Here is a 27,185-nt window from a genome sequence, read left to right as displayed (position 1 = left end):
GCTGAGAGCTGTTTAAAGGCTACTGCTACAACAAACACAAGTATTTTAATCTGGAAACTAAAATGAAATTTCTAGAGGTGAAAGGAGTAAGGTTGAAGATCAACTATCCAGGAGGAGGTTGTACAAAATTTAAGTGAATATCAACACTGCATGTAAAGGAATTTTTTTTAGTTCTGGTTTTGTTTTGTTTAGCTCTAGAAATAACTAAAAAGAAGAATTAAATACATCTGAACAGGTCTCTAATCAAGCACTTAAAAATTTTCTATCAAAAGTTTAAAAACTTCAAAAGTAAACAAGTCTACCTCCTCAAAATTAATCTTATCCTTCTCATATGTGTGATTTCCACTGAAAACTAGTTTGGTGCACAGGCACTGGGATGTTCAGCCATGTATGAAACAGGACATGCAAAAAGAAGAGACACAAAGGAGACAGTAATAAACACAGCTGTACAGAATAGTATTCTACTCCTGCTACACAAATTTGACGGTGCTATTTCAGGATGGCTTACAGCATTCTCTATATCTTTCTTCTTACAGTACAACAGAAGTCCAAAAGTCCTCTGTATTTTCCTGATTTTCCAGAGTCAACTTTGACTCTCCACTAAGTGAGATGAGGAAATATGGATGTTTAACAGACAAATGGTAGCCACAAATGGCAATTTTAAATTAAAGGAATGATTATCCACAAGGAAAGAAATTGGTCTTAATAAATGAAGGATGTTAAAATGATATACATTTTTTTCAGTGCTTATTCTGTACAGGTTTCTTTCACATTTGAAAAGAATAAGTCATATTTTTCTTGTCTGTAATTTTCTGATCTTCATACATAAACCACCAGTATGTTCCGATGCTATACTTGCAGGAGAGCATCTAAAACAACTTTGAAGACTTCTAATCCAAATCGTTTCAGATTTTCAATGTCTCTTACTTTATTGTGTTTAAAATGACACCAACACTCTCGGCTGTCAGCCAGAACTGAACTTGTGCTAAGTCAAGAAGTGTTTGCAGGAGTAAGCCTTACATTAACTCATTGACTGTAATGATCTGAATGGAGCAAGCTTGATGGGGTCTGGTCACCAGTTGGGAGAATTTGATAACTTTAAAATATCTTTAAAGTGTCTGGATAAATTATTAATAAGGAAACAAACAAACCTATGTTTGCACGTCAGGCTTCTCCTACAACATTTTGTGCTTTCATTCTGCAGTACCAATGAAGGGACATAAGTTAATGGACAACTGCTTTACTAGAGTCCCACTGACATCACTGATGATGCACATTCAAAGCAAAGAATGAATGTCACTGGATGGCTTCTGATATAGCTCTTTTCTGAAGTGCTGGCAGAATATTTTAAAACCATCAAAATGTACTTTGCTCTCTGTCAACAAACTCAAGGCTTTTGAAAAATTAAACTTCAGGTAGATACCACGGTTGCCCATTTTAAGCTGAAAACAAACAGCTGCTACAAACCCATAAAATGGCCCATGTGAGACTGAGAATCATTTGTACAAAACCTGAGCATTTGAATCAGAATGTAAGAACTATGTGAAATTATTGGGAACCTCTGCCAAACCATCAACATATGTTCTACAAAAAAAGATAGCATTTGCCTGAGAAAAGGGAAACAGTCTTTTGACTTCTCATTTCAAAACGTGACATTATACCTGAAATAATGTTGCACATTTTCCACCTGCCTTTTTTCTATCGGTTCATTTATTACTGATATGATTTACTAATATTGATCTGAATTTACTTGATCTAGGATTTAGAAATATAAGGAAAGATGTAGCAAGGTATCCTGCTCATTCTAAACTTTGCAAAATACAATTTATGTGATTTCTATACTAATGAGGACTCAGTGATAACTATCGTTACACTTTGAGCAATGATGAATTCCTGTTAAAGACTTCTTTTTAGGTTTGGTGCAAAATAAACTGCTGAGATTCAAACATTCCCAGTGAGGCTTACAAAGCTCTTTGCTTTATTTTCAGAGCTGATGGCATACAGAGTGTAGAGACACAATGCATTGCATGAGTAAAAGGTGCTCTTGGAGGCAGTGCTGGCCTCAACTGTGGGAGAATGAGAAGGCTGAGATGTTTTCCATCTTGACTGAGCATAGGCATGATTGGGCCTATGAAGTTGTGCAGTGCTATCAAAGTTATTCTACTGTGCTGACCCCTACTGGCTTGATTATTTGTTTCAGAAGGGCTAATGCAATCTCATGACATAAAAGTAAGGAGGGAAAATACCATGAAAATAATGCTGCATGTTAACAAGCAAAAATTTAGAAAGCTTCATAGATCTTCTGAATCCATACACTGCAATACCCTTACAGTTTTCTAGCTGAGTTCCTTCAATTGCGGCCATAAAGAACATAGACCTTTAAACACCTACAAGGCAAAGATGAACATCTGAGCTGCTTACTTCTGGCTCCCTTAATAATTCATCAGATAGAAGAGGGTAACATTTACCTCTTCATGATGTCTACTTTCAAATGATGTGAGTAGCACCTACTACTGCCAACTTCTCTCTGTTTTGAAGGGAGACCAGTGTGACCAGCTCGCATTTGAACATACCTGTATTATCTAATGGAAACATCTAGATTTTTTTAAATGAATCCTAATTTTTCCTGTTTCACTAAACACGTTCAACTTACTTTCCAGAGAAAGAAATATATGAGATTCAAAAACCTCCCCAATGTGTTTGAGCAATTAATATTCAGCCTTCAGCTCTAGCAGCTTGAATAAAATCTCTCATTTTACTAGGAGATCTGGAACTGTTGTTTATTCTTCAGTGCTAAATTGAATTGAAACTATATCCTTAACCACCTTTGGAGGAATTCATATTCTGTTCAGTCTTAAATGAGAAGAAAGATCAAACAGAAGAAACCAATCACAGCATTACTCAGCATGAAAAATTGTGTGACCACAGAAATTTCTCTAGTCACTTTGACAAAACACAACTTTGACAAAACTATTCTTTAAGTGTTCAGCAAATCAAAAGTTCATAAGCAAAACTTTAAGAAGTACAAGCATGAATAAGGCAAACAATTAGACAAGGACAAAGACTGAAAATATGGGGTTCGTGGCCTAACTGGCCTTGAGCAGATACTGGGGAAAAACCACACGTTCCTTAATTTGAATGCATTTCTTCTGGAGAAGCAATGTGCCCACTGCCTTTTGGGGCACCTTGTTGACTTGGAGAAGCCTCATCAATTCAGAGACGATCAGACGTCGCTAGCAAAAATGAAGAGCAGATGACCTTGACAAATACTAATTGATGTGAGTTAAAATTTGAAATAGTGGGAAGACAAATGGGGTAATATTAATCTTCCTACATTAATCACTGAGACCAAGCTGGTTGTCTAGGCTTCCTGTATTGTCAACAGGAAAAGTGCACATACAGAATGTGATTTATCCCAGCAATCTTTGAATGCACCTCTGGAGGTGCCTCTTTCTCTTCCTGCATTGATTGTAGAGTGTGTTTAGGAGATTTATACCTGATTCTCAACATCTAGACAACTAAAGTCAAGCAAGATGGATTCTACCCTGGGGAGTAACAGCAAAAAGGTCCACCTAACTTCAGTTTTAATTGACTGAGGAGAAAGAATTGAGCATACCAATAATTCACAAAATGACTCTAAGCCACTAATACACTTCAGGCGTGAAAGGCAAATGGGGTCCTGTGACGTGCCGGACAAATGTTCCATGGGCAGAGAATTAATAATGCCCCTATAGAAAGACAGGTAAGATCCCATTTGAAATTTGATGTACAAGTATCAGTGAGAGAACTATCTAACTATAAAGACAGTGTTAGAACTAGCCTTTTATCATAGACTTTGACTAGCAATTCAAAGCCAAGGTCACTCAAGCTTGCATCAGTGATGTACTGGTACAGCTGTCTACAAAAACAGAATCAAAAATACCAAGAAGGGTCCTGATGCTGCCTGTTTGCACTGAGAACATGCAAGTAGACACAGTGAGAAGATGGCATCTTTCAATCCAAAGGTTCTACAAACATAACTGATATAAATTGCATAAATTACACTGCAAAGAAAAAGACTTCCAACATACACCTGTTTAACTTGCCAAGTACAAACAAGCACATTCAGGAAGAATAACACAATTTTAAATGAGATTCTTCTTTCACAAACTTTACAGAGCAAGCTGCATTTTTCCTGAATTTCAAAATAAGTTGGAAATGGAAAACGTAGCCAAAAAAACCCCAGCAAATAAAACCCAAGCAATATAGACCACAGTATCTTCAGATGATGTTTAAATAAGATGTCAGTGTGTAACTCAATTATAAAAATCAAATTTCTTTTATCATCTTTTACTCTCCATACTATAATCGGTATAGAATCTTCTAAACCCATACTGATGTATTGTTTCAAATATAAGACAAAGCATTGAATCAGGTCTTTCATGCAGAAAGAGTGGGAAGAAAAGACATTCAAAATAACTTTCTTTTTTTTAATCAGTAAGACTGGAAGAAAAAAATTCAGACAAGAGGAAAACTGTATCACTGGAAATGACTTTATAGAACACGAAAAATGGTTTCATTTGCACTCTTACCTTCACGTCACAAGTGATGGTGTGAGGATTGAGCTGACTGTCTCCAGAGACGTTTCCGCTTCCCAAGGCTCCTCAAGATGGTCTCTGAGTTTTGCTGGAGGTTGCTGAACCTTTCCACCAGGCATAACTTCATCCTTCTGGAGGGCATGCTGGCAGGTATATCCACAGAAGCATCTCCAAGGTGACATTCTGCATTTTTCCTTTAGGCAGCATATTTTACCTGAAGGCCAATCACTATACAAACGAAGCAACTGAGAGGCATGCCCCCATTTATACTGTCAAATACCAATTTCCCAGTTCTCAGAGAATGCCTTGCTCTCATCTTTCTTTCATTTATTTAGAATAGATTTTCTTTTTACTATTCTGTTTCAGTGATTTAAAGAGAAAATGCTGCAGTAAACATTTTCTTTTTTTAAGAAGGCAGGAACTACTTTAAAAGCAAAAGCCTGTGAGGCATCATTGACGAGAGGCATACCCACTATATCTCTTTTTAAGACGTGGCATTTAAATGTGAAAAAGTAAAAAATGAAATGAGAAAGGGATAAAATAGGAAATAATAAAGTCTGGCAAAAAAGAAAAAAAAGTGTAAACCAAGAAGAATTAAACATAACTATCGAAAGTGTATGAAAGAATTGAAAATCACAGTTATAGAAAGCTGAAAGTTAGCATGATAAATAGCTTGCATCTAAGTGCCTAAGCCAAGCAGTGTCCTGTGTATGCTTCAGAGACATTAAATCTTTTGAATTGGAATAAGTTATAAGACACATCTGCCTGCTTCAGTTAGTGATGGTTCAGCATTATTAAGGAGAATGTCAGTGGTGCAATTGGCTCTATTTGTAGCTATAAATGTATTTGCTTGTAGAAGTGACCTATAGCAGAAGCCCCAAAATAACTATTCAGTGGAGCTGGGAAGCTTTAAAGCTTTCCAACAAAACATGCTGATGTTGGCTTAGAATGAAGAGAAAGCGTACAAGCAGTTTTCTGCTTTTCATAGAATCATAAAATCACAAGGTTGGAAATGACCTATAAGTTCATCAAGTCCAACCATCTCCTCATCACCACTGCTATCACAAGCACTAAGCCATATCACGCAGCACGTCATCCAGACGCCTCTTGAACACTGCCAGGGTCGGCGACTCCAACACCTCCCTGGGCAGCCATTCCAGTGCCTGACCACTCTCTGAGAGAAAAAGTTCTTCCTCATGTCTAACCTAAACCACCTCTGATACAACTTGCGGCCATAATGCAGAAACTTAAGAAGTTGCTTTTAATGCAGAAAGTAGTTGAAAATAAGATGGAGAAATAAGCCTGGTCTTACAACTAGAAAAAGGTTGATTTTGAGGCTGTTCTTTCTGAAGACTGTCAGTTATTTGGGCCATCCATGAAGATACGAGAGGTATCCTAAATGGCAGACATGGCAGCAGGATGATCAGTCTTGACACAACTATGGAAAAATCTTCAGGCATCCGTGACTGACATTGCTGACTCAGGGGCAGACAAGACCCTCAACTGAGTCTGTTCATGAAAGAGAGAGACTCAAAGTAAAACCAGATCCTTTGGCATCTTTTTCAGCAAAACCAGCCCTGGCCATTTGGAAAGTAGCATTTCCACATCCTTCCATGGACACTGGAAAATACCCTATGTTATATTAAGAAACTTAGCACTTGTACTGAAACCAAAGTCTGAAGAACCAGCTGAAGTCTTCAGGCTGTCAGCATTAACATCTAAATACACCAGCCTGAAACCTATTCTACATTTGAACTTTAAGTTCAGCACAGAAGAGAAGCATGCTTTCAAGGATAAAGCTACTGATGACATTTACTGTCACCTCATGCTGTTGTTTTAATGGCATATACAATGCACAGGAATCTTACAATGCTCTGCCAAAGAGGATTTACAAAACATCTTTCTCTCTGAAGCGCAAATTGAAAAACATCACTCTAAAAATTGCTGTGTAACAACTCAGTGTCTCCCACATCAAATCACAGGGCAGAAATGTTTGTTGTTATCTGTTCTCAACAAATTCTATACTAAAGGCAGCTAACTTCTTTTTGCTCTCTCTTATAGTAAGAAACATCAACAATATTGTTTATTATTGTAAGTTTAATTCCATCTTTTTTGAAAGCCTTCTGTCCTTATCTTTCAGCAGTAGCTCACAGGCAGGATAAAGAATAGAGTCTGAATTCAAGAAAGAAATAAAACTTACCATTAAATAGCCTTCTCTAAGATTCATAGCCTATAAACAAATATGTTCTGAGGGGTACATCTACACCTTATCACTCCAGAAGGCAAAGTACTTTTCTTCTGCAGTAACTATGGAGGATGCAGTCATACTGCTGTCACCACCTTTGGCACAACAGTATAAAAAACAAAGTATGCCATAAACAATTTTAATCCTTTCACAGACACAAAGTCTAAAATAGTGAAGGTAGTCCTGCTAATAGAACTCAGGTTGTCTTCTTCTTCCCCCCCCCCATTCTTGAACTAATATCTATATATTTGTTCCCATTATGAATAGTTATACAACTATCTGCATAAATTACTTAGCAAAGGACCTTGATGGCCCTCATGCAAACTGCACTTCTAGATCAACTCTACAACTGCTCTTGAGACAGTTCACCAGACATGGCACAGTGCCTGAGGAAACAATGATAGATATATAAGAGTTTAGAAAGCCAACAGCCTCACAGAAGTTGTATAAACTCCACTGGAAGTATCAATTCCAAAGTGCAGCACCCTACCATTCATTTAGGTAACTGCTGGATCTGTTAGAGGTGCACACAGTCTATAAAATTTCTGAGACAGTCTACAAATATTAAAAAAAAACACCTTATTTTGCTATTAAAAATACAAAGGAATGCTTGCTTCTTAGAAGCAGAAAGGGATGTGAAGGAAAACATAAATAAATCTAAGTGACACTATCTCCAGTAGCAACAATGTCTGCATCTAAGAGATGATCTGTCTTTGAAGAGTAAAGTCAAGGAAGGAGCAACCAGAGGGGTATGAATTTATTTCATTTTACTAAGAGAAGATGGCAACAAAGAAAGTTGCCTTTATTCAGAAGGAGAACCCATGATAGCAAAGATCATCAAATTCAAATTCCAACTGCTCACTGACTTGGCAGAAGGAAACATCTTGATAATCTTGGAGCTCAAGCCTGAGATGGATATTAAATTGACTAGCATGTAGTGCAGATGAAGTGGAACTCCATGACACTAATGTGAAGCTTCCAGTCGTTTGGACTAGTCCCTGTTTGAATCTGTTTCCCAAACAGAGTGTCAGACCTTTCAGACTGGACAAGGCAAAAGGTAATCCTGAAATAAATCCCTGACAATTACATGAACAAAAAAGAACTTGATTGGTAGCTGAGGAGCAGTGAATTGGTTGCAGGTCATCTTCTGTCACAGATAATGTGCTAAGAACGAGAGAAGATGGGTGAAGGGCAGGTACCGTAACAGCAAACATCCCCCAAAACTGAGGAATTAGATGTACATGAACCCAATTGCAACTGCAAGAAAGGGCTTAAAATAAAAAAAAGGATATAGAAGATTTGTTTTGTGGAGTAGGAGACTCACTCATGACTTTTTTTTTTTTTAACTATTCCATAACTATAGAATAATAAAATAATTATAACCTTTTTTTCTTATTTTTTCTTCTTGTTCTTAGAAAATCAGAGACCAGCTCCCAGAACTTGCATGACAAAGTTACTGAGAGGCCAGTTTCTCAGTTTCTGATAATGCTCTAGTATAAGACAGATCAGTATCTCATGTCTCAGGTGAGCAGTGAGGACATCGTGCAGCATTTTGGCTCCCCCAGTGGTCACGGAATGATTTAGTTATGCTTAAACAGGAGGGGAAATGTCAGTATGTAATTTTGTTTCTCAATTTCAAAGTGGTGCTTTGCCAAATACTATTTTAGAAAATAGTCTGAACTCAGGGATGTAAAAATAATAGCGTTGTCAAGTTAAACATCACTAAACATGAAGTATACTCCAGACCAAAGTATCCTATTTAAAATTTCGTTACTAATTAAATGCAAGAAGGAGGCCAAACTGATGGCACTTCTTGACGACTTGAAGTTGATGTGCAAGGTAATGCATTTCAGAATTACTAACAGTTATCACTGTTATCATCTGGTGGTGTCCTTAGCTGAACATGATAAGCAGAAGAAAAATGAAAAATACTGGTAAAATATGATTGTGAGCCACAAATCTAGTACGTCTGTGAATACACATGATTCTAGGAGACCACAGCCAAGTATGTCCAGCATGGATTGGAAAGTACTTATGCCATTGTGCAAAGTCCTCACAAGGCAGCATTTAAAAGCCTGCACACAGTTCTGCACAGAAAGATTAGGAAAGAGAAATTCACACCATACCAGGTGGGGTTATCACAAATCTGGGGGAAAAGAGAAGTTGAAACTGCCTTCTATGAAGTGACTTGGAGAGCTTGAGTAGATGATACTATTTATCAAAATTGAGACAGAAATATAGCAGTGGTTTATGAACTCACACCAGTGAGTCCAGCGGAGGGCTATCATGCTGCTCAGGGGCTGAAGCATGTGATAAGAAAGCCCGAGGAACTGGGTTTATTCAGAGAAGGCTCAAGGTAGACTTACTTGCAGCCCAACAGGACAGACGAGAAAACAGAGCCTGACTCCTCTAAAGTGTGGACAGATATAATGAAAGATGTTGGAACAACAATGGGAAATTCTGACTAGAAATATTTTTTATAGAAATCATTATTTTACTTATTTTTAACCATAAGGATTCTCAAACGTGCTTAGAGAGAGTGTGGGACCTCCATCATTGGAGGGTGTCCAACATTTCGATACTCATCAACCCAGTAACCCAATTTGATTAGATCTGCTTTGAGCAGGGACTGGACTAGATGAACTGCAGAGGTGCAGTTAAAACCCAAATAATTCTACAATTCTATGAAAAAAGTACTAAAAAGGAAAAACAACAACAACAACAAAAGACTATAGTTAATTATAGGGAGCAAAAATGAACAGGCTTCCAATCAGACTATTTCTTAGATACAAGGGCAACCAAAATCTAGTTACCTTTAAATACAGTTATAATCTAATTCATAATCTAATTATGAAAGGGAGTGGAATGAAAATGACCAGACTATCAACCCTGAAGGAGCCACATGCCTATGCTCTATCTTGATGCCCAGTTCTGATGACTCTGTATTTCCAAATAACTGATAAATTTCTTACATAAACTCACAAAGCAGTAAAGGGATATGTATATATATATATATAAAAACATCTTTTCATCAGTATAAAATACTCAAAAAACAGAGGAAAATAACTATCTGGCAACCACAGCAAAAGAGCAGCACACTCAGCCTCACTTTGAAAGTGGCTCTCAGTATGAGAGAGGCATCCTGCAGCCTGCCTCTGAGCAACAGTCAAGCAGTGGACCGACTGGTCCTCATGCAGAATGAGTTGGTCTAGGAAACTAGCTACAGAAAATAAAGTTTCTGATATTGAGTTTCTGGGGATGTTTCTCTGAAGTCAAAGAAAAAACACTTCTCCGGATTTCATAGTGATATGTATTATTCCATACAAGAGAAAAAATTCCTTAGCAAAGATTTGATTTTGTTGGCTTAGTCCTCCTTGTCCAGCATAGAAAGCTTCATACTTGCTTCAGCTGAGTGGATAAGTTTCCAAAATATATGGTCATATTCCTTACACGTGACATTATGAAAAATGGATGAAAATAAACTATACCACTTTGGAGTTTGTACCAGTATGTTGTACTTTTCACAAGGGCTGCTGCTCCTAAGTGGCTGGAAAGATTAACAGATGTTCTTGATAAAGCCTACTTGCCATGTGAAACAGAGCTTTTGGCTGTCTCTCTAATGCAAGACTATAAAATGTCTGGAAACAAGATTGGGACAGATTATCCACAAATTGCCTTTGTCATCACTCAGAGAAGAATGTTTCTGGCTTGAAATATTTCATAGATATTTATTGTATTCTGAAAACTTCGTTTTATTTCTAACTTATTTACAGTTAAACATTCAGAATCATAAAATATGAAGTATAAAATATTTAACAAAATAGATGCAGTTCATGTTGTTCAGATGCACCATAGATTTATGATGAAACAGTAAACAGCACAGGAATTTCCTGACGGTTGTGTCTCTCATTTACCAGGGCAGATCTGCCCTATACGTTCTCATCTGATCAGTATGGCATCAAATTCTCATTTCAGAGACCACCACTATTCTGGTTCCTATGTCCTCAGTCTGTCTTCCGCAGTTACGTTCACTGTCTGAAATGCAACACTGTAATGTTCAATACATCACATACCCTCTAAAGTCGGTATATTCAATACTTTTTTTTTTTTTAAATATAGAATTTCTAGAAAAGAAGAATCAGGTAATTCAGGCAATATGAACAAAAGAGTCATTTATTATATATATATTCTCTAGTAACTTATAATAGTCTCTTGGATTTTAAATGTCTCTTTGCTATTTTCAATGCTTAAAAATTATAATTTTAAAACATTAAATATTGTGTTATGTACATTATGATTTCATTTTTCATTTCTAAACATGGAGCATTCTCCAAGTGAAAACTTGGATTAAACAGAAAACAACTTCATTGACATAACAGACTTTAAAAGTTCACTTCATACAACCATAGGTTTGACTATATGAAAAATAGCCAAAAGTCAATTTGCTCCTCTACAGGATTTTTTCTGTTTGTTTTTCTAGTCGTGGGGAGAGGGGATTTTTTGGCTTTTGTTTTTGTATAAACGGAAGGACAGATCTGGTCAGCACTGTTGCCAGTGTTCAGTATTTTATCTTGTTTTTAATCACCTATTTTATATAAAATAACAAAATATACAGAGAGAGCTGGATTTGTTACATTAGTTCATACACATAGAGTAAATAAAAGTGTTTTTTTTTTTTTTTTTTAATGTATGGCTTTGCAAAGGTAGATTATGAAGTGACTTTTGTATTTTATTTGTTTAAAAGCATTTTAAGAGAACGTGTTAGTGTGCTTACAATAGCGGCCATGGTAGTTGAATGTCGAGCCAAGAGTTTAATGCTAGGATCACTGGAGGTCTTGCCTGACACGGCTTCTGCAGCCTTCAGAAGACAAATGTAGTTTATCACAACCTCATCTATCTTAGCTATAATTTCCTGCTGCTGAGTTTCAGAGTTCATGACTTTAACTAAACGCATGCAGGCTTCTGTTAAGCAACAGAGTACTTGAAAGCTGGAAGTCATAGCTAAAAGCATTTCCTCAGGGCTTTTATCAGCCATGGCCATTTTCCTGCAGGCACTTCCCAACTGTCTAGATTCCATAGATAACAGTTGTTTATATTTAGAAAGTTTAAGGTCATATGTTTCAGGATGTAAATCTTCTCTCTTGCCCATGCTTGCTCGGACCAGTGAGAGTAACTCATTGGCATCCTTTTGTGCTGCAATAAATCCATCAGGCATTGCATATGTCTTCTCTTTCATCACATTTATTTGTGTGATTCGTGCATCAAAGGCCACATCATTGAGATTCACATCAATTTGGCCACCTTGGGTGTCAGCACTGCTCTTCTCGTGTTCATTAACTGCCTCTTCTTGCAGGAACTCAGCAGCTTTTGGGGTCTCCAAGTCTTTCTGTTTGTTTTCACTAGAAGAAGACTGACTGGCTGGTTCTGCAAGCTCACACGGGATCTCCGGTTCGAAGAGACACGAGAGCTGATGGCTGTCTCCATCATCTTCATCATCATTATCATCATTTCCCCTGCTCAGGAAGCAGTAGCTGAAGGGACCACGACACCTCCAGGTGCTGGTGTCCAGCTTCCACAACGGCAACGCTCGACACTGCTTGGAGTGCTTCTGACTGGTGCCTGTGCCCAAACACCTCTTACTGTCCTTCCTATCAGTGCTGACATAAACACAGCTCTGGGAGAAACTTTTTGACAGCTTTTTGCCTGGAGAGAGTTCCAGCTTTCTCTCGGATCTGGATTCTTCTCTTTGGGTAATATCCAGGCTTTTCAAGCTGGCTGTGGCTGCCTTACTTTCAACCAGCATCTCAATGCCTGCAGATCCTCCAATGATGCTGCTGCTGCGTCTCAGCACTTTCCTGTTGTGCGGCATCCTGAGGCTTCCTCCTATCATGTCATATGGCCGTAAACTAACTGTTGCCCCATAAGCCTGATTCACTTTGGGAATGTCACAAGAGTCTTGATTTTGACTTGGCACCTTTGATTCTGATAGCATGGATGATAGCATGATGGAGTCAGCTAGAGGCTGTCTAGGAAAAGCTGCAGGCATGCCTCCTTGTCTTCCCTTTTCAGGCTCTGTGAAAGCTACACTAGGGGTAGTAGAAGAGCAGACAGAATAATTAAGCATCACCCTGATAATATTCAGATATGAAGATTTTAGATATCTTTAATAGTAGGGTAAATTGATTGCTGGTGTTTTCAGTGGTCTCAGTTTCTCAAAATATTTCACAAAAATAGGTATTTCTAGTTCCTCATGTCTTTTTTATTTCACTACAATGCCTTCTAAAATCTATCAAGAAATTTTAACTGAAGAATAGTTAACCGTTCATCCTATTACAGCACACAGTGAAAAAAGGGAATAGAAAATAATCTATAAAACTTCTTACATACTGCTCAGCATACGAACTGGTTGCTTTCTACTAAATAATTAAATGAATATTTTCAGTTTAAAGGCCTTTTTTAACTATGCCCAAGAGAGCATGGAAAAATGCATTCATGGTAATTTTGGTTTGTTGTGTTAGAGCTTTTTTGGCAGAGAATTCACTTTTTTCATTCTTGTTTCTTCATTTTCAGATTTCCATGCATTCCCACACTACTGCTACATGTGGGCTGCAACTCAAGAATAGGGCAGTGTTGGAAACCCAACAGAAAGCATTCCCAATGCTATCACTGAAAAACTGCATTTTTAAAAAAAACAATAAGTTCATTAAGATGTTTGAAATTGGAACCTCAAAATGTGGTAATGATTCAATATGTACATTATTCTTAAAAGAAACACCTACTACCAGATGCTGAAGTAAATACATACTTCATATTGACTATTTCTCGCCTTTACATTTAAAGCTTTTTACTCATACTGGCATGCTTCTGACAATCTGCTAAAATAGCAAAAAAGCATAATAACTGAAGCACAGTTTTTTCTCTCCTACATTAACACACCTTGTGAAGTCATCTTATAGTCTAAAAAGTATCCTAGAACTCAAATGAATTTGGGTTTTGGAGAGACTTCCACAGAACACTTTCTCCCCTAGGCCTCTACATAACTATCTCATATAAAATGTAGGAGCCTTATTCTTAACTGTAATGAGAGATTTAAAAAAAAAATTAGTATTTGTAAGCAGGTTTTAAAAAGATCTCAACATGTATAAATAAGGCAAATACATACAGTAAAGTCTAATCTCACCACATGCTACAGATTGTCGATGTAGTTTCACGTAAACAGGATGCAAACATCACACCTAATCTTCAACCTTAACATGCAGCTTTAAGAACAAGCACAAGAAACGCTTTATTATTGCTGTACCTGTAGTTTCTTTTATCTTGGGGATCCGATGACATCCTTCCCTCAAAGTGCCGAACAGTGGCTCAGCATTAATTGCTGAATGCACGACAGGCACTGCCATCCTGTGACACACAGCTTCAGGCTGCTGATGCAGGTCCTTGTATGTTGTTCCATGGTTTGGATGAATGGCAGCTCTTTCATCTGCTGGAATATAGGCAATGCCCTTCATTGATGGGTCGGAGATAATGTGCTTAACGTCAGAGGAACAAAGGGGAGATTCAACGGGGGTAGCGCACGTGCTACTGCCTGTGCTGCATCCTGCATCCACCGAAGAGCACTGAGAGCTTTGGAGCGAGAAATGGCCTTCGCTTTGCAGAGATGACATGCGCTTAGCCAAGTGATATTCACAAAGTCTAGCCACACTCTGCTCAGCTTCTGGAAGCTTTGAAGGATGGTCATCTGCAGATAAGTCGGTATCTTCTGCATCGTTTAGGTCTTTGGCTGAAGACACAGGAGTCATATCTGACAAAAAGTTTTCACCTTGGCTAAGCCCTGAGGTGTCATCCTGATCCACCTCAGGATCCACTTCATCCTTACAGTCAGTTTCTGTTTTACCACGGACAGGAACTCTTGGAAAAGTCTTCCCGTTCGCTGTCTCTGGGCTTGGCTTATCTGCTGCCCCATCATCGGCACCATACCATCTTTGGCGAAAGGCAGTTCTCTCTACATTGAAAGTGCTTAGGCGTTGACTGTCTCTTGTTGAAATAGTTCCAAATTTAGCTTTTAGGTCTTCATCAGTCTCTGCTTTTTTAGTTCCCTGTTGCTTTTTCACAGTAGCGTTCCCATCGGAGGGTGTTTTTACTTCGCTCTCTGTCATCTTATTTTTCCTTTTACCAGTGCAAGAATATACCAAGGATCCCATGTGCAATTTGCTAAAATAATCAGTGACAGATTTTGTTTCCATGGTCTCTGGCTCCATTTCCATGTTATCTGAATGAAGAATCTGCTTTGAAGGCACAACTTTTGATTGTAGGTCTGCAGCCTGACGACCAGCCAAAGGCTGCGAGGATTTCATGCCTGGCCCCCCAGCCTGAATCTTAGCAATGGGGAATTCAGTCTGCTCTTCCACAAGAGGTTGGTAGCCTTCACTTGTGGTCAAAAACATGCGTGCAGTGTTTTCTGAGTGTTTCTGCGCTGCGGCTAATTCAGAACTTTCAGTCATTTCAGAGGAATTTGTTTCATTGCCAGAATCTGAAGATGACTCAGGGCTATATGCTCGCAAGATAGCTACACCTGCAAGCCACAAAAAATAAGAGTCAATTAATGACAGCAGCTGAAGCACCTGCACAAGTGACAAGCAAAGGCGTGCGTTAGAGACAAAAATATTCTTTGTAAAAATACTCTGACTTTATTGCACAGTTCCCAGGACAGGTAGCTTAATAACATTAACAGCAGTTCCATTACATAATATGGAATATGAAGTATGGAAAATGATGGCCAAAAAAAAAAAAAAAAAAGAAAAAAAGGAAAATCAAAAACCCTCACAAAATGAAGCACTGGATGAGATGGAATGATTTTCAATGAATAAATGTAACTATGGTGAAAGAACCTGAATTGTCATTCGTCTGCTGTTCCTCTGAAGCAGCCAAAGCTTCTAGTGCTTGAAGCGTAGAGACTACAGCATCATCTAGCCCCTTTTCACACTTCCCCTCTGTATTAGTAGGGACAGCATCGATAAGCGACACTGGAATGTCATCACTGCCTAGATTACTGGCTTGCTCCTTGTCATCTCTAGGCTGCGTTGCTTGATTCTGAGAGTCTTCCTCATCTGAACTGTCCCTGAAGCCAGGTGGAGGAGCAGCAATGGCCATGTTTAAGGTATGCAATAGGAAATCATCTTCATTATCATCACCTTCTGGAGGTGGAAGTGAAGTCAAATCAATAATGTCATCACTAGAACCAGAAAGGCTGAGAAGAGCAGGCCTATTGATTTCTCCTACCATAATGTCTTCTTCACAGCTTACTTCATCTTCATCTTCGGCATCATCTGTGTTTTCTGCATAACAAATATCATGCAGCAAAGGCTCTTCTATCCCTTCTGCAGCTCCAAATATTTTACCATCATTTATGGTTGCATAAACAGCATTTGTAGCAAACTGAATGCTTTCAGCATCTGGTGACAACTCCAGACCTTTAATGTCATTGGCATTATTAATATAAATGGCTCTTTGTTTTTCTAGTACTTCTGGACTTTCATCCAAAAGCCTTTCATAGCCAAGAGTCTGGGGATTGATACCATCCAAGTTGTGATCTCCAAATATAAAGGAAACTTTTGCTCCTCTGGGAGAATCCTGTGCTTTCTTGCTAGATTCCAAACCTGAGAGTGACAGTAGTGAAGGCTGATTAAAATTTCTACTTTCTTCTGCATCAGCGGGGTCTTGCTTCGTCAGATGCTGATCAAATCCGCTTGAATTATACGTATTTTCTATGTACAGATGTCTGTGTTCTTTTTGACATAACAGACTTTCAGAAACATCTATAGTTTTCTGTTTAGGATCACCAAAAGACATTTGAGTCTCTTGATCTCCTTCAGCCAGGAAAGTGGTAGTTTTTGGTACACAGTTCCACTCAGAAGCAAGGAGATTATGCTTTCCTCTATTCTCAATTCCTGCCACATGGGAGAAAAAAAAAGACACACTGTGAAAACACAAAGCAAGTTTATGCAGTTTTCTAAATAATAACTTGTTAATACTGAGCAATGAACATTCTGAACAGGACAGCCAGTCCACCAAACACTTCACAAAAGCATTCTGAAGCTCATTTTTGCTCTGAGATAAATAGCTGTTGATTTAATGACCTCAAGTTTAACTATTACTTTTGTACTTTAGAGCACAACTAAACCACAGCTAGGTACAAATGCTATTCCAGGAGCAGTAACACAAAATCAAATTCTGAACTGGTTTCCCCAGCACTGTGTGTATTCTTATAAAGATATACCTATATAACACAATAACATTCAGAGGGAGCATGCATCTGTTTCACTACACTTACAAAAGAAATTCATACTATCAAAGGCTGGGTATCAGAGCATCATAAAGCTGAACGAGTACAATGTAGTGCCAAGTCTAAGGCAGCAATCCTCTCACTTGGCATTTGTATTTATCTGGAGTGCATCGGCTTAAACTGACTTCTGCTTACATCTGTGATCATCATTATCACACTGTGCTACAAATACCTGTTTCTCGGTTCCCTGCATTTTTCTTGTTGGCCATGTTGAATATGGAACGCCTTGAGTCAACCAGCAGTCTATAGTATCCAGCTGTTAGGCAAGCAAGGTTCATTGCATCTGATGACTCCATCAGTAGAGTAATAGGCTGAGAAGAATACAACCAAGTCTTGGTTAAGGCTGTTCCTTCTCAATCTGTTTACTTGCCAACTACACTACAGCACAGAATCAAAGGAAACTACACTGCAAACGCCACACTGAAAAATATATGAGAACTTATTTTCCTTACTAATGTCAAGCAATACCAAATATTTTAAGGGAGGAACTTATAAAAATAGATAAATGCTCAAAAGGAGAGTGAAAGGAAGATAGAGCCAGGCTCTTTTCAGTAGTGCCCAGTGCCTGGAAAAGAGGTGACAGGCAGAAACTGGAACAGAAGAGGCTCCCTCTGAACAGCAGGCAGCACTTCGTGTGGATGACAGAGCACAGGTACAGGTTGCCCATAGGATGTGCAGTCTCCTCTTTGGATACCTCCAAGAGCCATCTGGCCATGGGCCTGGCACCCTGCTCTGGGTGTCCTGTTTGGGCAGGGGCTGGGCCTGATGGGACTCCCAGGGCTCTTTGTACCTCTATAACTCAGTGGTTTAGAAAAGACTGGAACTGGGATAAAGTAGAAGTCCAATTGGACATTTTAACAGTTGTCTTTCTGAATGATTACTTTAAGGCTCTTGTTCTATTTTTCTCTTGTATAGATGTATTTTTTCTCACCTAAGCACTGTTTACTATTACTTTGAAAACGCAAGGACCAAAAGCCTGGTACATCAGGGGCTGGACTGTTGCAGTAGTATGGCAATCATTGTAGCTTGCCAGAAAATCAGCTGTCCTAAGCCCATGTAAAGAAGTAAAATGGAAAAATTCAAGTTGAAAAAATACAGCAGTGAGGCTAAAGCTATTGATACGCAGCTTCAGTAGTGAGCATTAAAATGAGATCTTAAAAACTTTCAATATTTATGGCCTTGTGGCACTACTAAAAAGACGTGATGAAAAAATAAGCAGACAGAGACAGAGAAGAGAGAGAGACCTTTAGAAGGGAGGTCAGCACAGAAAATAAACTCAAAGCATTCAAAGAAAACAGTCAGATTTAACAGAAAAAATGCCATGGTTCTGAAAAACTGCATCTGACAGGCTAGAGAGCATTAAACATACACAATTTGAGTGAAGCATACTCTCTTTTATTTGTTTTCCTTTTGCCACAGTAAAGAAAATAAACTTTTGTTCATGTTTCTGCAGACTTTAACACCCAAAGCTGCCAAAAAGCTCAAATTCATTCTGAGGTGGCTACCCCTTGAACTCATGGAAGAAATAAAAGTTTCGAAGTTTACCATGACACATAGGTAGAAGTTACACTGTAGACAAACCATTACAGCAATCACACAGTTTGCAGTAACCTACAGCTATGTGGACTTTTGCAACCTGAAGGCAATTGATTGCGATAGAGCTAATGGCCAAAACATAATTTATGTTCACAGCTTACCACCAGACTCTAAACTGCTACATGAACAGTTTTTTCAGCAACATGGAAAAACCAATGCATTTTGCTTTCTTTAAAGTATTCCATGATACAGTATGAGGTTCTATTCAACACATTTCTTTCAAAAGAATTCAAAAAACAGCCATGAAATTAATTGCAAATTATCAAACCTACAACAGGCTACTTAATATTTTTTTCTTTTGGGTGACTACTTGAAATGCTATGAGTACTGATCTCCATTTTTCTGCAACTATTGACAGAAATAATAATAATCTCCAAAGAAGATAATCTCCAAAGAGGCCTCAGATTGCTGTAAACAGTGCCACGCATTGCTGTTAATCTGATGAACGGTCTTGTGACAATTAAATTTTTATTGGCTGCTTCTCCCAAGTGATTTATGGTTGAGAAGACATTACAAAGAATCAAAAATAAAAGAACACAACTGCTTATTCATTATGCAAATGACATTTATTGGCATACTGAAATCTGGATATATGAACCTGACACCTTAGCGTACGCCAAGGTATGAAAACATCAGTTGAGAGTAACTACCTGTGTGTGCCCATGTTTACTCCATAAGAAACTGTTACATTCCGTACTTTTTTTTTTTTTTTTTTTGGTCAAATTCAATCCAGGGCTTCCTAACTTTGTAATTTTGACGTCAAACTAATCCCTCTGGGTTTAAGACTGAATCATTGAAAGGCATGGAGAGGGGGATTTAGATGGGAATATCCACGGTTTGCAATTAGATAGTAACAGTATTATAATATTAAAAATATATATATATATATATATCACATTAATATAAAATTCCATGGCATATAGTGCCACATTTTATATGCAAGAATATGATAATAATTTAATTTCTGCATTACTTTCTCCATCAGGAAGAAGGGATAATGGCTTTCACTCAAAAGGTCTGTGGGCTGTGGGTTTAGCACACTATTACAAGCAAAGAAGCCTGATATGCTCAAATTGCTAAATACAGTGAAAGAGATGCTGTGTTCCCCAGCCTATAGATTTCCATGAAGTTGCTGTCAAAGTGTATCTATTAATTTACAGTAGTGTTTTTTCATTTACTTAAATACAGGGGAACACTTTCAGGTCAGTAAGCCTAAAGCATTCAAAGCAAAAGCTTAGTAAAATATCTCTTGTGTATGTTTTTTTTTTAAATGTAAATCTCCATAAGTAAAAAGGCTTACACAGGACTATTTAGTCCTATTTATTTTAATAGGCTCTATTTATTTTAATAGTATATTCAAGTTTCAAGTATAATGAGAACTCTTCCTTTAATCTCTTCTCATTGTGGTTAATGCTCTACAAGGTCTGTGAAGCCTTTCACTTCACAATCTAACAGGAGACATACAAAGAGATCATACATACAACATACAAAACTTCAGTCATTGCCACTAAATACCACAAATGTAAAGTGTGGGATTACAGAGAAATTTAATGACTATAGGTAGAAGAATAGCATCAAATAATGCATTATTAATGGCAAAGAACTTAATTAGAATTATACGGACTAACAGGAAATAAACTGTCTTTTTACAGGTTATTTCACTGGTAACCACTATGTGGTAATGCACAGTGTCCTTAGTAAATAAAACACTGGGTTACATGGGATGATGGTCTCATACAGCTGGCAATCCTCTAATAGTAATTACATTATTATGACTAAAGAGGCTTCTAGAAGCGCAAAGAACTTCAAAACAAAGTCAATCTCATCATCACCTCTTCTCACCATGGAAATCAAGGAATGCAACAACAAAGCAAATTGCCCAGGGCCAGCCAAGAGAAAAATCAGAAACAGAATGTAAGAGCAAAGCTCTCCTGTACACTGTGGACCTCTCAAATTCCTAGAGTGCTCTCCATGCAGTCTCACCACAAAAAGATCTAAAAACACAATTTCAGGGTATCGCTCATGAAAACATTTGGAACAGTTAGTACAATTCAATCAAATATTCAAAGAAAAACAACAGAAGTTTTATTTAAAGACATTATATCATCAGAAATCAACAAAAAATACTTACTTTTACATCTAAGACATGCAGCTCAACTCTAACACTGCTTTCGTCTTCTGTAAACATTTCAATCCTGTTCACGTGACTGAAGTCTGCCAGAAGAGCCACCAGGTTTGTTTTGGTGTTTATCACATGACTGATGCCATACCGTGGCCCTACTAACAAAGTCACTTCTGAACGCTTTTCTCCCTGCTTTAGCATAAAAAGGAAAAAATAAAATAAAATAAAATAAAACTATGACAGGCACTGCACAGCCACTGCCTTCTTTCATTTTCATGAAGCTTCCTTTGCATAATTAAAGATCATCGTATTTTTCTAAGATAAAACATACAAGAGTATACAATGCTGGTAATTAATTACAAAAATCAAAAGGAATTTGCTCCTGGATATTGACTGTACTGTAGTTTTTGGATGGATAGGTTGTTCAATGGATGGATGGATGGATGGAAGGATGGATGGGATTTCCTGCCATTAATCAAAAGTTTCCGTTATCAACTGTTTTCCAGAGTAATAGTTTAAGTATTCTTCAGTTAATTGGATGGCATTATTGGCCAAACCCTATTTCCAAGCCCTCAGTGAAAATTCAAACTACACCAGCAATTTTATTTTCAACATGAAAAAATAAAAATGATCTGTTCAATTTAACAACTACTTTTTAAAATGTACATATAGAACTTCTAAAGAAAATTTTGTGGTCTAGTTTTTGCAAAGCGAAGGAAAAAAAACACATCAGGAGAAGAAAAAAAAAATATTGCAAGAGAAATATTACCACTAGTGTTGCCTTGAAAACACGCCCTCCATATAACCGGAGATCACTGAGGAACTTCAGATAATGCACCTTGGCTTGCAGAGCAGACAGCTGAGGAAAGAGAAACAGGAGTAAGATGGAGTAGTGGAAAAGTTACCCAGTTTACAAAAATCAAAATATATTAATGTATTCTAAGGAACTGAAATAAGAGCTCTTTAGAGTCTGAAACCAAACCATTAGATGCTTGAGAATCTGATGAAGAAACAGTTTCTTTCTCGAAATTCAAACTGTGGTTGTTTAGTTTAAATGCATTGAGGACTTGGCTATGGGCTACATCAGGGCACTGCAAGAACATCATCACTGCTCCAATGAAGGGAAAACATTAAACTACTCAGATTAAACATCTGTTCATCAAGGGATTTCAAGGCCAGTCAACAGCTTTCAATTCATAATCACCACCAGTTCTTAAACATTTATGTACCAATACAAAGAAAGAGATGAAAGAATTTTATTTTGTCAGCTATGCGTATTACATCTTGTTAGATACTTGCAGCATATGGCACATTATTCCACCTCATTACTGCAATATCCATTTTTTAAAATAAAATTATTCCACTATACTTAGTAGGGAATAAATCTGCAAGCCAAATACAGAATATCAATACATACAATCCTATTATGCAGTACATACCATAATTTACCTCCTTTTTCTTCTTTTAGCTTAAACTACCTACTTAAAAAGAACAAGCTGGAACATATTTTATGAGACTGAATGGAACCAAGAAATAGTTCATTTCACCCAAACAATCTGGAGCCAGAACTTACATATCCCTCATGTAAATCTTTACATGTGGACTTTATCGAGCTCATCTCACTTTCTATTCTCTCACCAGCCACTGGATTTCTAGTTCAAAAGCTTATTTGATCTCAAACAGCATTTTAACAGTCCCTAAACTAAGGTTTTTGTATACTCCAATGAGGAAGAGAATCTGAAGCAGAGAGCCAAGGGGTAATGTGTTCCCCTTCCCTTCAGTAAGTGCTCAGTTGGACGGAGAAATACACAAGGCTTGTAAAAAAAGGGAGAATCCTAAGAGTTACAAGCTGCCCCTCATGCAAAAGGAAACAAGACTCCTGAGGTTTGTCCTAGCCTAGTACCTACAGGTGAGATAGAAGGTGATGACGAGCTCAGATCTTTGTTTCTGAAACTGCCTGCTAAAAAAAAACTGGGTAAGCACACAATGTATTTCCAAAGAGCATATAAAAAAAGAATAAAGCAAAAATAACAAAGCCTGCAGGAAATATTATTGCAACTTCTTTTCTAATGAAGAATCAGCACTGAATGCCACTGCCATCATCTGTGATTCCAGCAGCAGTGATGGCTCTCAAAATAAAACCATGCACTATTATGATAAATGAAAAGTAATTGGCATTATTCAGCTTTAACTTCAGCAGTACTAGAGACATACAGTGCTCCATTCAAAAAGATAACTTTTCTCCCTGGGCATTACAGGTCAAACACAAAGATCTCCAAGCAGGGTTTCTGCTGATCACAATGAACCTTAGCTCAAGCAGCCGAAGTCTGGGGCTTTTCCTGTTCAGAAACAAATCTCATGGAACAGGACACAGCTCATTTTGTGTCTCAGTTAGTCACACAGTTAGGTTCTGTTTATTGTCAATGGAGAGAAATAGGCATTTCTAAGACAAGTAATCTGACCTAGTTCAAGTGCCTAATGTAGGATGGGATGAGTTGCTCCCTAAAGTGCCTATTTCTCTCTGTCGACTACAAAGAGAACTAGTTGACTTACACAATGAAACCTCTTTATGGTGTCTAAAACCAGACACAGAGCTATGCCTGCAACAATGATGAGTGCATATCTCAGAGACAATGTCTTCCACACTTCTTTCCAGCTGAACCGAAAGCTTAGTGCTAAGAAAAGCATTTCACAATAGCAAGGATGGTCAGTTCTATAAGGAACATCATCTATACTGCTAGGCCTTGGACATTAAACATATCTACAGCATAATGGAAAATGACCCTAAAAAAATCATTTACACTGGCCCATAGGTTAATGCGTTTCAGATCAGAGCAGCAGAGAGAGAACAATAACATTCTAACAAGTCTGCCATTAATAGGAAGCCCTACATGAATTAAATAAATATATATATCTTTATCATACCTGAAGTGTTAATAATCAGTTTTCTGGCATTCTCCAGGTAAGAAGATAGTTTAGTTGGGGTATAATTAATTATTTTTAATTGCTCTTAGCTGTGCTGTACTGAGCACTGTAAGCTAAATTGTCTATATTCTCTGAAAATATAATAGCTAGGTGTTTCTCTAAAGGATTAATTCTATAGGTTTCCCATGCATGCCACCCCTTCTGTTCTTTAAAAACATATTTTCCATTAAGATGCAAATGCAATACCTTTTTACCCGGAGGAACTAGGTTTTGATTTGCTTTGACAAGGTGTGAAAGTGCTTTCTTTATGTTCTTTTCTTTCATGCTTTGCAGCACAGCAGATGGAAGAAAAGTCTCTAATCCCCATTCTTTTCTGCAATAAAAGGCATATATTTAATTTCACATTCTTGTGATGATTATTTATCTAAAGACTGGAGACTGTGATGACAAGTGAATGAACCCCTGTAAACAGGAGAGTTTAGTCAGAGTTTTGCAATAACTCATTATTTTCTATATTCAAACTATATGTTACTTATGAAGATGCTATAAAATGTATTTTATCTCTTTTATATCACTTCTCTCTCTTCCAACATACCATGCAGAAAAGAAATTTACAATCTGTATGTTTAAAATCTAGACTTTGTTAAATCCCAACTAATTACATAGGCAAGCACCATTATGGAATTGTTGTATGAAAAGTTGTAGAAAAAGTTGTAGAAAAGTTGTAGAAGACTTAACAACAGTGTCATATTTAATTTTATTTTCTACAGTTTTAGAACATGCAAATCAGCCAATCATTGTTTTTATCACTTTGCCAACTTGACAGCCTGCTCTCCTTCTTTTGCCCAGATTGCTTTTCTACTTGATGCACACCTTTTGACAGAAGGCTGACTCTTCACTTACAAGTAGTTTTTGCTGATTCGTTAATAGGATATAATATAACAACAGAATAAAAGTTGTTGCTTGTTTTGATCCTAGCAGATATACACAAATCTGCATTTTGGATTTTCTTCTTTCCTTGTAGTTCAATACACATAACACCTAACCTCACCTACAAAGTCATGAAGATAACATAAAACAAATGCTCATTGGCTTCTTCTGTATCTAAGAAATCTTTCAAATGGAACCTAAGGCCCTACAGTCTTATGAACCAAGAAATCAACTGAATCTACCAGAATAATCTACTAAAACCTTTGGATTCAGGCTATATAAACTTAAATCTGACCACTTAAAGTGTGTGAATTAATCTTATTTACATTTATAGCCTATCACACATGACTAAATGGTAAAAGTACTGTCCATACTTACAGCTCTTAACACACCAGAATAAATTTCAGTAACAAATAATGAACTTAAAATAGGTGCACTGCCATCGGAATATTAAAGAACCAAACAAAGAACCTATGAACTTCTCCAAATGTTTCACTTTTAAAGATCACACTGTATCCTCAACTTACTCTATATATTTGAGGGAGATTTTCTGAGTTTGCTTGGTGGTCACAGTTGCAATATACATTTGTAGTGCAGCCAACCTCAGGGCAATGTCGTATTTCAGTTCTGGTCCAAATCTTTCCTGAACGACATCATTACAGCTCTGCCAAGGAACCAGTAGAGGGAGCATCAAGTTCAAAAATGTTGCAATAAAATTATAATCCATTTTCTTAAAATAAACACTGTGTGAAGAGAAACCCTGAACTCAGAAACCAGACCATGCTGAAAGTAGAACTGCTGCTCTCAGAGATGTCAGATGCTCACCTGTATAAAGGTACTTCTGGGGAATGTGAATTCATCCTTCCTCTGAGGAACTGAGTAATCTTCTTTCGTGAGTGTCGGGAGGGTGCTAGGCTATCTGGGCTCAGGACAGTAGAACTCTGTCTGGTGAAATGCCCAGGAGAAGGACCACATTGCTCATACATCAGTTTTCTCATCCATTTTACTGGAAGTCTCTTTTCAGACACTATTTCTGTCTGATATTATAATACCAGAAGTAAGTATAAGCAATTATTTTGGCTTCACTCTTTTCAAAAGCCAAACATATTCTGGAAAGACATCAAAGCTTCACTATTTGGCAGGACTTAGGAAGGAAGGGAACTTTGCAGATGATAAAGATTTGTACATTCCCAAAGAGCATCGGCTTTATGCAGCAAAAATATAACCCAGGGCTTACCACAGCCACAGTTTTATATATGAAGATATATATATGTATATACTGAATACAGTCATCTTTTTAATTCTTTTTGTTAACAATGTCCATGCTTTCTCTTACCTGTACATAAAGATATTCAAAAGCAACTGGATCTCTTCTTAAAAGATCAATGGGATCCTTTGGGACAAAGCTAATCCTGAAAAGACATCTCATCTTATGCGAGCTTGGCCTCTGAGTCACCTAGGATAGCAGAATAATCATAACATTGTGTCATTTCTTGATGTGCGATGGTCTGTAGTCATGGGCACTGACTCTCCTTCAAGAGAAACATGATAACAAGAAAAATAATTCTGCCCAACAGCAAGCTTTATTATGGGCTCCTTATTAAGTATTGCACATCAGAATATCATATATATAATATATATATAATCTCATGGAAAAATTAGATTTGCATAGGCATGACTGTCTAAAGTAACTCATTCTCAAAGCAGTGGAATTCTTCAAAGTCCAAGTGAAAAGAGTGGAAAAAACAGTGGCAATGGTAACCATCCCAAGTAAAATACAAAGCGAGGTGAACTTGAGCAGGATCAAAACACTTGTGAACTAGAAGGGTGATAAGGCTTTTGGGGAGAGGTCACATCTTACTTCTCAGACCAATTGGCAATAATGGCAGGCAAAGTACAGCCTGGTAGCTATTACTCTCATATTCTCTTGATTGAATCAGAACGGCTTGGGTTGGAAAGGACCTCTTCCCAGTCTGTATTTACACCTGGGATTGCCTCAAACCAAGTGCCTCAAACCTTATTATATTCTCATGTGATCAGTTTTCAAAAGTGTCCAGATCCCTCTGGATGGTGTTTCTCCCTTCTATTTTGTCAACTGCACTCAGCTTGTTGAGGATACGCTCAATCTCGCTACCTATGTCACTGATACAGATATTGAAGAGCACCGGTCCCAAGATGGACTCCCATGGAACACCACTTGTGATCAGCAACCCCCTGGACACAGAACCATTGACAACAGCTCTCTGGCTACAGCCATCCATCTAATTCTTTATTCACTTTATAGTCTACCTTTCAAATCCATCTGTCACCAATTTCGAGATAAGGTGTGGGACCACATCAAAAGCCTTGTACAAGTCCATGTAGATGACATCAGCTGCTCTTCCCTTGTCCACTGATGCAGTCATTCCAGCATAGAAGTCCACCAGATTGGTGAGATACTACCTGTCC

The 27,185-nt window shown here is 37.7% G+C and overlaps 1 protein-coding gene across 3 annotated transcripts in view; it reads right to left on the bottom strand.

The window, feature by feature from the left end:
* Window positions 1-11,272: 11,272 nt before the first annotated feature.
* Window positions 11,273-27,185, bottom strand: part of FRMPD4 (FERM and PDZ domain containing 4) — a 299,804-nt gene continuing 283,891 nt past the window's right edge. For all 3 annotated transcript variants that reach the window (XM_042867630.1, XM_042867631.1, XM_042867632.1), the window contains exons 9-17: window positions 26,074-26,193; window positions 25,265-25,401; window positions 24,054-24,180; window positions 21,652-21,741; window positions 20,892-21,074; window positions 17,337-17,475; window positions 15,711-16,769; window positions 14,123-15,394; window positions 11,273-12,903 (exon numbers count right to left, since the gene is read on the bottom strand). In XM_042867630.1, coding sequence (XP_042723564.1) covers window positions 11,552-12,903; window positions 14,123-15,394; window positions 15,711-16,769; window positions 17,337-17,475; window positions 20,892-21,074; window positions 21,652-21,741; window positions 24,054-24,180; window positions 25,265-25,401; window positions 26,074-26,193 — 4,479 coding nt within the window. In that variant the 3' untranslated portion in view covers window positions 11,273-11,551. The remainder of the gene's footprint in view (window positions 12,904-14,122; window positions 15,395-15,710; window positions 16,770-17,336; window positions 17,476-20,891; window positions 21,075-21,651; window positions 21,742-24,053; window positions 24,181-25,264; window positions 25,402-26,073; window positions 26,194-27,185) is intronic.

This window comes from Lagopus leucura, unplaced genomic scaffold, assembly GCF_019238085.1.
Source record: "Lagopus leucura isolate 7727_CA_CO unplaced genomic scaffold, USGS_WTPT01 Super-Scaffold_100001, whole genome shotgun sequence".
Classification (NCBI taxonomy): domain Eukaryota; kingdom Metazoa; phylum Chordata; class Aves; order Galliformes; family Phasianidae; genus Lagopus; species Lagopus leucura.
This window is presented reverse-complemented; position numbering and strand designations above follow the sequence as displayed.